Here is a 12,374-nt window from a genome sequence, read left to right as displayed (position 1 = left end):
TTGTCCAGCGTACTGCACCATGCAGAGCAGCAGGCTGAGAAATAGTCTGGAGCACAAAAAAACAAACACAACCCTGCAAGCTTCTCATCACTGCACGGCTGCAGTAAATTGTGATGAACATCCCTCACCACCATGATCTCCTATCAAACAAAACAGGTGCATCTTTTGTCTGACTCTGGGAGTGTGGTGGCAGGTAAGTGGAAGGAACTCTGCATTTAAACAGGGTGGTTTTTTTCTGACTGTTCTCTCTATTTAAATTCTGAGTGCTGTGCGGATTTAAGAGGTCATTACACTGTTAAACCTCTTCACGATGGTTTAACATGAAAAAAGACCCACTTAGAGATTACAAGTGGTGCATGTGATACCCAAAACAGAAACATTTCATTCAATTGTTGTTTACATTTAAACTGCTGCCTGGACTAATGCCATAATATGAATCCCTAAGATTCCCAAACAGGAAACAAAGGACATTAAAGTGTGCACCGCTCAAATCGCTCCATGCCAATTCTTAAAAAACATTATAAATTTACAGATGGTAGATAAAGTGTCACTGATCTCTCAGATTTATGTATATTCCAAGATCTTCTGTATTTAGTGGATAGGCCTGCAGAGGACGTTTTAGTCCTGCCTGCTGAGAACCTTACCTTGATTGAGGCACTTTACACTTGAGCTGAAAGTACAATATCTCTGTCCATTGAAGCTCTTCTTTCAGACTCTCCTTGCAGACCAAATTTTAAGTTACTCTTTTCTCATCAAGGAGAAGTGTGATTAAATACAGTTCTAAATTAAAACAAAAAAAAGTGATTAAAATGCTCAAGTAGTCACATTTTTTTCTTTCTAGAAGCGTAGATCAAAAGAAAATCAAATTAATCCTGGATATCCATGAGAACCGGAGTTCCTATAAACTTGTTTCCGTCTGAAAAAAATCCATAAACCTGCAAAACTTCAACGAGTCCGACATCAACCCATTTAAAGTCCATTTAAACTTTCCACGCAGTGGCTTTTATGTGCGCAGTCTTCTCGGTCCAAACTTGCACGAAGTGGCTTTAATCGTGAACAGGATAATCATTTACTTCATAAGTATGCACAAACGGTGTCCATTCGAGGTTGTGCGCATTTAGCATCAAAAAGGCGCTTTCAGATTCAGAGAGAGAGCACACCACACGTTTAGTTAGTGCTCTGCTGTTGACTCTCCCCGTGGTGTGTCCCTCCTCTCATTATCATCTTTCCCTCCTACCACATTTACGGCGACAGACGCTGTCAAGTCACGCAGAGTACGACACACCACTTCCTGTTTCACCTTTCAAAATAATTGTGCTCTTTGAACGCCAGTATATACACACGGGGTTGACAGCCGATTTGGATGACATTTTGCAAGATACATATACATTGATATGTGTACACACACACTTTAAAGTATATATACTATAGGAGTCCACCCAAAACCATACATTTAATACACGTGTAAAACATGTGAGTCTGACCAAAATCAAAATCTAACTAACACCCCCAGGGAGTCATTAAATTCCTCATGTACAAGCTCAGGTAAACAAAAAGGTTGTCCAATTAAATGGCCAGTTCAGACTCCAACCACAGTTTGACTCAACTACATGTAACTGTACTGAGTGCAGACACAATAATTAGATGATTTACTGCTTAACTGTTCATTAAATTAAAGGCTTTAAAAATGAATGAGCAATAAATGTCATCTACTGTTGTACTTTACTTTTCACAGGTAAGAAGTGTTCTTCACATATTATTGGATATGCCGCAGTAATGTACTGATTAAAACCTCTTTCTTCAGTGTGTTTTTATTTCAATTCCTTCTTTTAATCTTTGTTGTGTTGTTTTGGTTAGCACTTTTTTGTTTGTTTTTGTGCACATTGTATGGTGTTGTTAGCCTGTTTGTGAGTGTATAGCCTAACCAGGCAAAAGCTCTGTAAATAACCCAATTTTTGTTTTTTTTTCTCATTTTAACATTGTTTTAAAATTAGTACCAAACAAATTAATTTAAAAATCTAATCAAATAAATTACTAACAACTATAACAGTATTTATTATTTTTTATCTATTTTTTATTTACAATTAAATTAATTGTGTAAACATATAAAGGTACAAGTTTAAAGATGGTGTCATAGATGGTATCTATATTTCAATAAAAATTAAAAAGTGTTCTTGAGAAATAAATTGAACAAAATCTCACATCCATCAGCCATAGTATTAGAAACAGCTGCATCCTGAAAAATAATTAAAATTATTATATTTTTAAAAACACTTGTTTAGTTTATATCTGTTTCTGTGAACTACATCCCTCTGAGGATTAATGGGACTCTGATGAAGAGGGTGTGCATATCACCGAGGATCTATCCTGGACTCTGCACATAGACAGCCAGGTGAATAAGGCGAGGTAGTGCCTGTTTTTACCTCAGACAACTGAGGAAGTTCAGAGTATCTGAAAGTCATGAGGATGTTCTACACTGGAGTGGTGGAGAGTGCTCTAACTGGTAACATCACGCAGTGGTACGGGAACAGTACTGGTCGTGACCGGAAGGCCCTGCAGAGGGTGCTGAGGTCAGCAGAGCTTACCATAGGTACAACACTCTCCCAGCTTCCAGGACATCTTCATGATGAGAACAAGAGCCAGAGTGAACAGGATCATGAGAGATCCTCATCATCCTAACAACTTTCTGTTCGAGTGGCTGCATTCTGGCCGGCACCTAAGACTCATTAACACGAACATAGAGAGACTCAGGAGGAGTTTCTTCCCTCAGGCTGTCAGAACTGTGAACTCTACCAGTTCGTGACTCTGGCCAGTGTCTGACCTTCTGTCACAGATGAAAGTGACAACCACTATGATTTAATCATGTCACTTTAACTTGCACCATTCAAAGGTTTATTTCACAACCTTGTACATTTGAATATTGTCAAAACGTGAAACTCAATGTGCAATGAAATAGCTTTAATTTTGAAGGTATATTAAGCTACTTCCTTTAACTTACCGCCGGTTTCCACGTGACTTGACAAACCTGATGCTTCAGCGTCTCAGACAAAAGCGCCAAGAGTCGGTGGGAAAGACTGGTGACTGGACTGTAACAAAAGACCGACACTTCGCTATTTGACACGTTTGATACACAATTCATCTTACAAGGAAAAAATAATAATAATTCAAATAAAAGTTAAAGCATGGAAAGCTGTCCTTCCCTGTGTCTACTACATTTCCCCACAGCATTTAACAGAGGGGTTAAATGAGGTTAAATTTTGCATCGGTCATTTCAAGCATACAGACATAATTATAACCTCTACCTTTCCCACAAGAACTATCTGGTAATGACATTAGGTTAACATTAAATAAAAGACTTACTTTCTGAAACGTGTTGTCCTGGGGAGTTCAGACAGTCAGCATTGTTCGGCCCTTGAAAATAATATTCAAATCTTGAACTAAAAGTTAGCATTTAATTAACTACGTCTGCTAGCACGATTATTTTTTTTTTTTTGCTTCAGTGACTTTTTTATTACATTTTATATTACCTAGCCTCAAGGGAGATACATATAAATTTATATTTATTATCTTAACAACCATGTTAACGTTTTACAGTTGACATATCTCTTTCTGTATTTGCATTACCAATTTTAAACCAACTATTATATTAGCATTACCTTGGTAAAATTCAATCTGGTTAATTGTGTTTTTAATAAAATTATCTTTTGTCTTTTATATTTAAGAGTAAAAGTCAGCCCAACTAGTGTCTGAGTAGTTGTTAAAGTTCTTTATTTGTTTGTTTTTACCTTATTTGAGTTCAAAAAAGGCTTCTTGCTATGTCTTTCTATATTACCTGGATGCTATTATTATGTTATCTGATTGGTGGCAACTTGGTCCGTTGGAGCATCGTTAGCTTTACTGCTTAAAGTAACCAATCCAGAGCCAGACGAGCCACCAATTAAAGGCGGTATTACTCCCAGGGTAGTGTCCTGGGAAAAGAGTTTATTAATTTACTGAAGTTGTGCACCTGACTGTACCGACATCCAAGGTGTTCATTTTTAAATATCATCTGAAAATTAAGATACCGGACGACCACATACAAGTTTATCCACTACGACCTGGTAACCACTACATGAACATCACATTACTGGTTGTCTGCATCATAGTTCTAAACTCTGGACCCTTTTGTACACAAACGTGGACACTTACACTGACATCTGGTGGTGCATGATGTGAAAAATTGTATTTGTAAAATTATATTTATATCTACATCATATAATAACACACACACACACTCACACACAGACATATATATATATATATATATATAAAATACATTGTGTAAACATAAAAATGTATTTATGGGTTCCTCCAAACCCGCAAATAGCTAGAAGAAATATAAAATGCAAGTACATCTTAGGAGGATAAAGGGGGGAAAGGTGCTAGGACAAAATGCAGAAATTCTGTTTTCTGTGAGAGTAGTTCCTAGAAATTTTCAGCATTTAGAGTGGGTTTAAGAAAGAAAAAAGTTTTTTGAGCTGATTTAAAGTGTATAATCGGATCTAATACTAGATAGTTTATGGCTGGTGGCAGATTGAGCAGGCACATTTAAGGAACATAAGCAAGTAACCTTGAATCCCTTTGGTGAGCAGCAGGTTGCCTTGCATCTGAAGGGATTAGAGTCCAGCCTTTACCAGGGATTAACATATGATGTTACTCTGCAGTGGAAATCTCAGTGGAACCCTTTCACCGGCAAACTTTCAAAGTATGTTAAAATTGATGAGTTGATAGCCAACAATAGAGATGCAGGTCAATCTTGAAGGCTTGTTGCTCCATGTTTGACAGTGTTTACCCTTATGGGTCAGGTGCGCCATATGGAGATCAAAGGATTGGAAATAATCACATGAAATCCTCCAAGAAAGAACCAATCTGAACAGTAAGGAGGGCATTAGCAGGAGAGTAATGAAAACCGCTGAACAGTAAGGATCATAATGCATGGAATAAATCAGTCTTTTATTGAATATATACTACTCACAAAAAGTCTGGGAAATGCGGCTTTTTGTATGATGTCAGAATGAACCTAAAATCCACTATAACCTTTATACATTATTTTAACTTGACCTCCTCTAAACTTTTGAATACACTCATACAACTCCTCAGAGTTTAGGTATTTATTGCAAAACATGCTGTTCTCTAACAAGATGATTAAACACAAAAACTAGTTCTAGTTCAATGCCAACCTGTAAGTAAGTTGTAACCTGTAAGTTATCCAGACATTAATATTTTTATGTTGTGGTATACCTACCACTTTTGGTAGATTTTGCTTCAATAAATTGTGTGAGAAATAAGAATTTCCATCACATTATTCTACTTAAATATCCTACATTCATGATATGGCATCAGTGTAGCATGAACCTTTTACGTTTTTTGTAAATTCCACCTGAAAGTTGAATATCCCTAACATTTTGTGAGTAGAGTATATTGAACTCAGCGGCAGTGCACTGACATCAACATGACAGCTGTGCTAAGAGGTGACAATTTTAACATTCAAGTGTTTACAACAATTAAGTTTGATGGTTAAATACTATCTACATGATAAAATGGTAGTACACAAATGGAAATAACGAAATTATTGTTTTATTCATTTATCAAGCTAATCAAACAAATATACATATCAAACAATATGGATTAGCAGCTTAAATTAACTAATAATGAACTAGGCATAAAAACTCTACCAGAGGAACACTGATTTACAAAAACTTTTTAAGCAGTACAAGCAAAACAGGAATGCATGTAAGCACAGAAAATCTCAGGCTACAGTCTTAGTGTGGTTCAGTCATCGAAGTCTGGGATGTCATCATAGGAGTACCCTGGGTAGCCCTTTGAAGCATAGTAAGCTATCCTTAGGTGGTAAATTCCAGGCAGGAAGACAAGGATCCCAATGATAAGGACAGGCACTGTTCGGTCTGAGTGCTAACAGAAAGAAAACATTTATTTAGCTGCCCCTATATAACACTGTTAAAGAAAATAAACATGCTTTGTAAAAGTACTCACAGTGACTCCGAAGTATCCAGCCAGGAGAAGAGCGCCAATGATGATTAAAAGAGAGCCGATTAAGAAAAGCACTGTGGCCAGTGCTATAGCTTTGTATGGGACTTTGGGTGGGCTCTTTTTGAACTGTAGAAGAAGAGATATATTTAATCAAAAACTTTTCCATGAGAAAGATTTTCTGTCTCACATATATAGTGAGCTGGAAAAGATCTGGCTCATTCTGTACTTCTATTTCTTGGAAAAGAAAAAGTATGAGATTTGGTAAAGGTCTGAAGATTCTTGTGTTTATTTCAAGAAAAAAAATATTCTCACCCGTAAAGTCATGTTAAAGATACCATTGTAACTGTGTAATACTACTCTAGCCCCCAAAGTATGAGAAAGTAAGTGGCATTAATTGTTATTTTGTGTTGCTTTCTCTCTGAAGAATGTTGAGTCTGAACTTAAAAACTTATGATGTCCAACACGTTTGATTCAGAAAGCAGGAAAGAAAAAAAGCTCATAGGTGCCTACAAGTTTGCCTTTTTTTTTTGTCTGCAAACACCAAAATGTACAGTACAGTTTAGTCTAAAATGACAGTAATTAGTAAGTAATTAACTGAGCGAAACACTGACTGGGGCTCACATCTCCCTCTACCATCCCTAATACAGTTCACCCTGTCTTACCTGTAAATCAATGTAGCCGTCATCGTCAGTTGCTAACCTGGAGTACCTAACTTTGCTGTTAGGAATGTCGTGCGACACAATATTACGAGAAGGCATTTTCCTGAGTTGCTGAAGAACTTGCTAACACTATTCTTGTTAATGTTCAGAAACAGCACTGCTACAAAAGATTTACCGACATAATAGCCATATTTATGAATCGCTCATAGTCTGTCACTGCTAATATTTAGTAAAACAACATACTCGAACCGAAGTAAGATAGTTTAAATGTCATAAAACGAGTTCAGAGATGAGATAACAGCGAGTAACGTCTGGTCTGGATCTTCCGCGTTGTCAACACGATGCTGTGCGTGCTGCGCATGTGCACGATCAACGTCATCATTGATAAAGACCGTTAAAAATAAAGAAAACTTTATATCATGCTATGTTTGCCGTTAAATATTAAAACAGTTTAAAGGAATCACAAATAATTAAACATTATGAATACATTTTAATAGAAAAACAATTAATAATAATATAGTTTTCCATTTTGTGGTTGCTGGTTTGCACCGCTCAGAAACTGCCACAAGAGGTCGCAGTCAGGTCTCATTAAATAGTAAGGTCATGACAGCGGACCGTTGGGTAGCCCAGTAGTGTCAATATTCATTTCGATTGGACGTTAATCTCACGAGGTCTTCTCTCGGGACAGCTTTGTAATCACACTGTGTTCTCAGAAGATGAAGTTTCTGTCTAGCCTGCAGATTTGGATGCACTTTCATGAAACATAAGCTGAGCCAGTCCAGGCTTAACCACTGAAATGCAACATTTTACATCACACACAATATTTTTCTGTGCAGTGGCAAGACTATTTTAACCAATAACAAATAAGAGTATTCACAGAGTTTACATTATATAAATTACAGTATGTTGTATCCAAAATAATTAGCTGTTTTTATTTTTTTATTTTTTTTATTTTTTTTAAAAAAGTGCTTATTATCATACATCAAACTAAATAAAAGCCATAATTACATTTTACATCTAAATGTTTTAGGCTATTATTAGAATGGAAACCCTACTGAAAAGTGATCACAGCTATAAGTGACGTGGCTTTGGTTTTTCTTTGCCAGATATTGTTCTCTCACTAGTCATTCAGAGCAATAAATGGGTTCTGGGAAAGACTGACCATGAAATAGACAAAACACATAGAAACTACCAGCTACAGACAATCGCCCCTGATCCGAATAATTAAAGCCGGACAGTTGTATAGATAAATATAGACCTGCCTTTAACTGCATGAGTCACAAGTGATCATTTGTGCATGAACTGACCTTGGCTGTGAGTTTCATTGTTGTGGTTTACAGCCAAGCTATTGATCTCATGGAGGATATAAGCCCTAAAACCATTTTCTTATGTTTTATAATTAGACTGTTTAACACTATATGCAATGTGCTTGATTATACAGTACATCACAGTTGACTTTTAACTCAGTCATCTTCTTTAGATTTTCATGCACATTAACAAATATGTCTAAGGCTGTGCATGAAAAAATATCTGCACACAATTTAATCTTTGTTTAAGGAGGAATAAACACAATTTTTCCTCTTTCATTAACCACCTTGAAATACATAAGTATCAAGTGATATCAAGTGATATATGCCTCCTTAAATAACTGATTGTGCAGAGATTTTGTATGTCTGTGTTGCTGTGTTCACTCTTGATAACAATATCACAGGTAAGCATTGCCAATTGTTTTTTTAATCATGCCCTTTTCATGCTCCATGACAGCATGTTGGCTTCACTCCCTTGTGCACATCAAGGCTGCGTCACTTGTGTATCTTCCTTTGTACGCTAAATAACTTCCCTCTTATCGGTTCTGCCTTCTCACTTGGATATTCAATATCTACAGACAGGGTCACTAAACATAGTCACTGAACAAGCTTTTTACCTCCACTCATTCTGCATTTAAAAGCATGGCATTTAACTAGTCTGCTCCACCGTCTTGACTGGATATGTTTATAATTATTCAGGATTCATTAATTCAAAAACAATAGGCTCAGAATGTAACCAGTGATAGAATAATTTATCTGGAAGCAACAGTGCCACCACTGCTGTTTGTTTTCAGACATTACTTCATCTACCATCAAAATGTTCAGTTTTTCCTGTAAACTTTTATTTTCAACAGTGCTGCTCTAGCAATATCTGGAATTGTCATTAGTTAATCAGGCCATAAGCACCAGTTAGAGGGAGGCAGACTGTGTTTTTATGCTTGATAATATCTGTCATGATGCTTGTAAGAAAAGCATCGGAACTGCAGAGCACTGTGAGCCTTCAGGGTGCATGTGTACATGCATGTCTGTGCATCTGTGGGTTAAGAAGACAGCAGCATTTGCCCTCTTACAACCTCTCAGCATGACAGTAAAGAGAAAGAGAGCAGCATTTAGGCCATAATTAGAGTCCTGTTCATAGAGGACTTAATTGGGTCTGTCATTATTACATGAACTGCAGACAGAACCATGCCTGAAGCCTGATAAAAGCCTCAAGCATTATGCCACTTGAACATCATGCAATCTCCCTGCGGCTCAGCCTTTCTACTTTTAGAGCCAGCAGGTTACAAAAATGATCAAACGCATCATGTGGGTGGTGCGCAGGTGCGGCTGAGCAATAAGATGTTCAAAGTTTTAAATAAACTTGAACAGACTCATATAATTACTTTACTTCTATGCATGTCAAGTGTGTGTGTGAGTGTGTGTATGTTTGTGCAAAGATGAAGTTGATATTTGAGCTGATTCATATTATTGTGCTCAAATATTGAGTGTATGATAAACAATAATATGGATGGTATACAGTCGGTAGGTTGGTCCATCATTTCAATCCAAATAGAAATATCTTCTCAAATGGGCTTTCATGAAATTGAATCCTGTTTTATAATCCCACATTTTCTGTTTTTATTCCACATAATCTATAGAAAGCCACAAATGCAAATTTGTTGGTTACCCAGTTAGCACTTCCTCTGACTTTTCCCTTAGTACTAACATTAAAGGCCACCCATCATGGTACCCATTCAGCCACCTTTGTTTGCCAGCATAGCTGTAGCCTTTTAGTCATTTTCATGTTCTCGTCTTTATTTATTTATTTTTAGATCAGTTTACCATCCTAAAAAAAGACCAAGCCAAACTTCATCATCTCTTTAATAAGTGGGTTCCATAAATCATTAACATAGAAAATGACTTTTTAATGGATGTCTTTTTGCTTCAGTAAATAGAAATGCTGACTGAAACTGCCTTTACTGAATTCAAACCATATCAGATTAATATTAGTGATTGAGAGCAATTCATCACAAAAGGGGTCAGTCATTTTTGATTGAATCACTGAGAGCTTTGGCTTTGCCCAGAACACTGGGCAATTTATGCCAGATAAGGATGATGCTAGGCTCACACCATAATATGTCACCACTATGTGTCATACAGGATGGCTGCTGCAGGATACAGTGATAAGATAAGTCTGGAAATCCACTCCATTGCTTCTGATGAGCTGCTCTTTAATCCATCTTTCAGGTGTGAGCCTCCAGTTAGTCTGAGTGTGGGTGGACAGCTGACTGCTGCATCTCCACCTGAGGAGCTTCATCAGCCTGATGACGGCATCTATCACCTTTCTTCCACAATGTCAACTCAGATTTTTCATTCGACTTATGGGAAGAAAACAGCCTTAGAGATGTGCTGATAATCTAATGCAGAAATTAATTTACCTGAGAAGTGAATGAAAATGACTAAATAGGAGGTGTAGGAGGTTAGCTGTCCTCATTTACCTACTGTCATGACTGAAACCGGTACCTGCCATTTTTTTTTATGAATTTTGTCAAAGTCAGAAGTGCTGAAGCAGGGAGATCTCTTGATAAGTAATTAAGCTGAATGTCAGTGTAAATGCCAACCTTTGTGTGATTGCTCAGTTCATGCTTGTTGACTCTTTCATGGGAAATGTGTATTCCACTGCAAAGATATTGATTTTAGTATGTTTCAAACCCAGTGGCTCATCTCACCGCATGGCTGACTCAGGCAGGTATAATTACTTTTCCAACAGACAGCACCACAGCCTCTAACAAGGTTCTTGTACAGAGAAATCAGCACGCACAGGAAGAACATGTGAGAATCATTTCATTGCTTCATTATTTCAAGCATGGGTTTTTAGTGGCTTGTTTTTATTGCGTAACATGATTGCACAGTTATTGATGTCTTAAATAATTATCTGGAAAGTGGTTTGTTTATTTGTCATGCGCAATGAGAGACTTAATGTCCTTAAATGTTGTAAATGACAATTTACAAAGTTAAATTGCTGTGAAAATTGTTTGGTGATTTTTATTTCTTTATTTCTTTTTTACATAATCACTTTCTCACACACACAAACAAAAATCTCCAATTATGTTTTCCTTTGCTCGCGATTTTTTTTTTTTTTTTACATTATGAAGTCAATTTCTTTTTCTCCAGGACATAACAGCATGTAAAAAGACAAACACTGTAAGATGAAAGTCTTGCCATTGATTGAGTGAAGACGCTGTCCCCTGAACAGTAATCTGCTTTCTTCACAGATGGGCTTAACATCCTACCCTCTTTGCAGCTTGCAGCCCCAGGTATAGTCTTCACATCTGCTTGATAAAACAATGAACACTCAAGTTGACTAAACTGAGAATTTGACCACAATGGTAAGAAAAGTAAATTTGCAGAAATATGTGCTTATTTCTGTGTTTTTGGTTTTGCTTTTTAGCTTCTTTGAAAAGTGGGAGAATGTAAAGCCCAACTACAGAATAAGAAATTAACCACTCACATTATACTGCTAAATAACAATTACCTGTTACACTGTAAAAAGGAAAAGATCATTGACTGAGTGGTAAATAATTATATTAATAATTGAAAAATATTGCTTGTTCAAAGGGTTCATCTCAAGGTCCAAATATCTGGTAACACTCAAGGGCCTGACCATTATTCGAAAAGTTCTACAATAGCTGACATTATTTGAACAGATTAAACCAAGATAAACTTGCGACAGAATGATCGGAAGAGAGTAAACAGCATGATTTAAAGCATAACACACAGTCTGTAAAAAATAGTGGAGGCAGTGGTATGTGCATGTGACACCCAGGAAATTCTCATTTGTGTTTATTGATAATTTGATAACTGAAAGAAGCATTCATTCTTAATTTTTTTTTTAAATATTATCAGCTATGTTTCACAGAAATGCTGCAACACTGATGGGGCAGCACTTGATACTACTAATGGGTAAAGACTTAAAGCATACCGTGGAATAACCCAAGAGGTTCTGAAGGCAATGAAATAAAATCATTTTAAATGGCCACATCAGTGACTTGAAGTCACCCCATGAAAGAAAAGACCCATAAGTAAATAGATACTCAAAGCAGCTGTAATAAGGGCTCTAGATAACCTCTAAATAGAGAAAACGCACTAGCTGGTAAAGTTCATATGCTTCAGATTTCAGGCACTGTAAATGATATGCATCCACTGCAGTCACATATTACCTCTTTTTTTTTTAAACCATTCTGGCTTTCCACAGAGGCTAATATTTCCCATAAGGAGCAGAAGGCACTTCTTACAGCAATTAGCGTGCAGTTAAAAAATAATCACATTTTACACAAAAAAGAAAACAAAGTGATTGTGCAACATCATCGTGGCAAAGTGGAGAGCCATCTCCTTTGTC

At 36.7% G+C, this 12,374-nt stretch overlaps 2 protein-coding genes across 2 annotated transcripts in view; both read right to left on the bottom strand.

Annotated features, from left to right (window-relative positions):
• Nucleotides 1-3,871, bottom strand: part of igsf9b (immunoglobulin superfamily, member 9b) — a 28,690-nt gene extending 24,819 nt beyond the window's left edge. Inside the window, 3 exon segments of the mRNA XM_042000029.1 lie at nt 2,999-3,086; nt 3,361-3,411; nt 3,786-3,871. The gene's annotated coding sequence lies outside the window, so the exon portion shown is untranslated.
• A 1,723-nt stretch (nt 3,872-5,594) lies between these two features.
• Nucleotides 5,595-7,032, bottom strand: tmem230b (transmembrane protein 230b). The gene is made up of 3 exons (XM_042000699.1): nt 6,693-7,032; nt 6,034-6,156; nt 5,595-5,952 (listed from the first exon to the last, which is right to left on the bottom strand). The coding sequence occupies exons 1-3, from the start codon at nt 6,786-6,788 to the stop codon at nt 5,812-5,814; spliced, it is 360 nt and encodes a 119-aa protein (XP_041856633.1). The 5' UTR covers nt 6,789-7,032; the 3' UTR covers nt 5,595-5,811.
• Between the last annotated feature and the right edge of the window lie 5,342 nt (nt 7,033-12,374).

The sequence above is a fragment of the Melanotaenia boesemani genome, chromosome 11 (genome assembly GCF_017639745.1).
Source record: "Melanotaenia boesemani isolate fMelBoe1 chromosome 11, fMelBoe1.pri, whole genome shotgun sequence".
NCBI lineage: Eukaryota > Metazoa > Chordata > Actinopteri > Atheriniformes > Melanotaeniidae > Melanotaenia > Melanotaenia boesemani.
The sequence above is the reverse complement of the archived record's forward strand: the minus strand, read 5'-3'. Positions and strand labels throughout refer to the sequence as shown.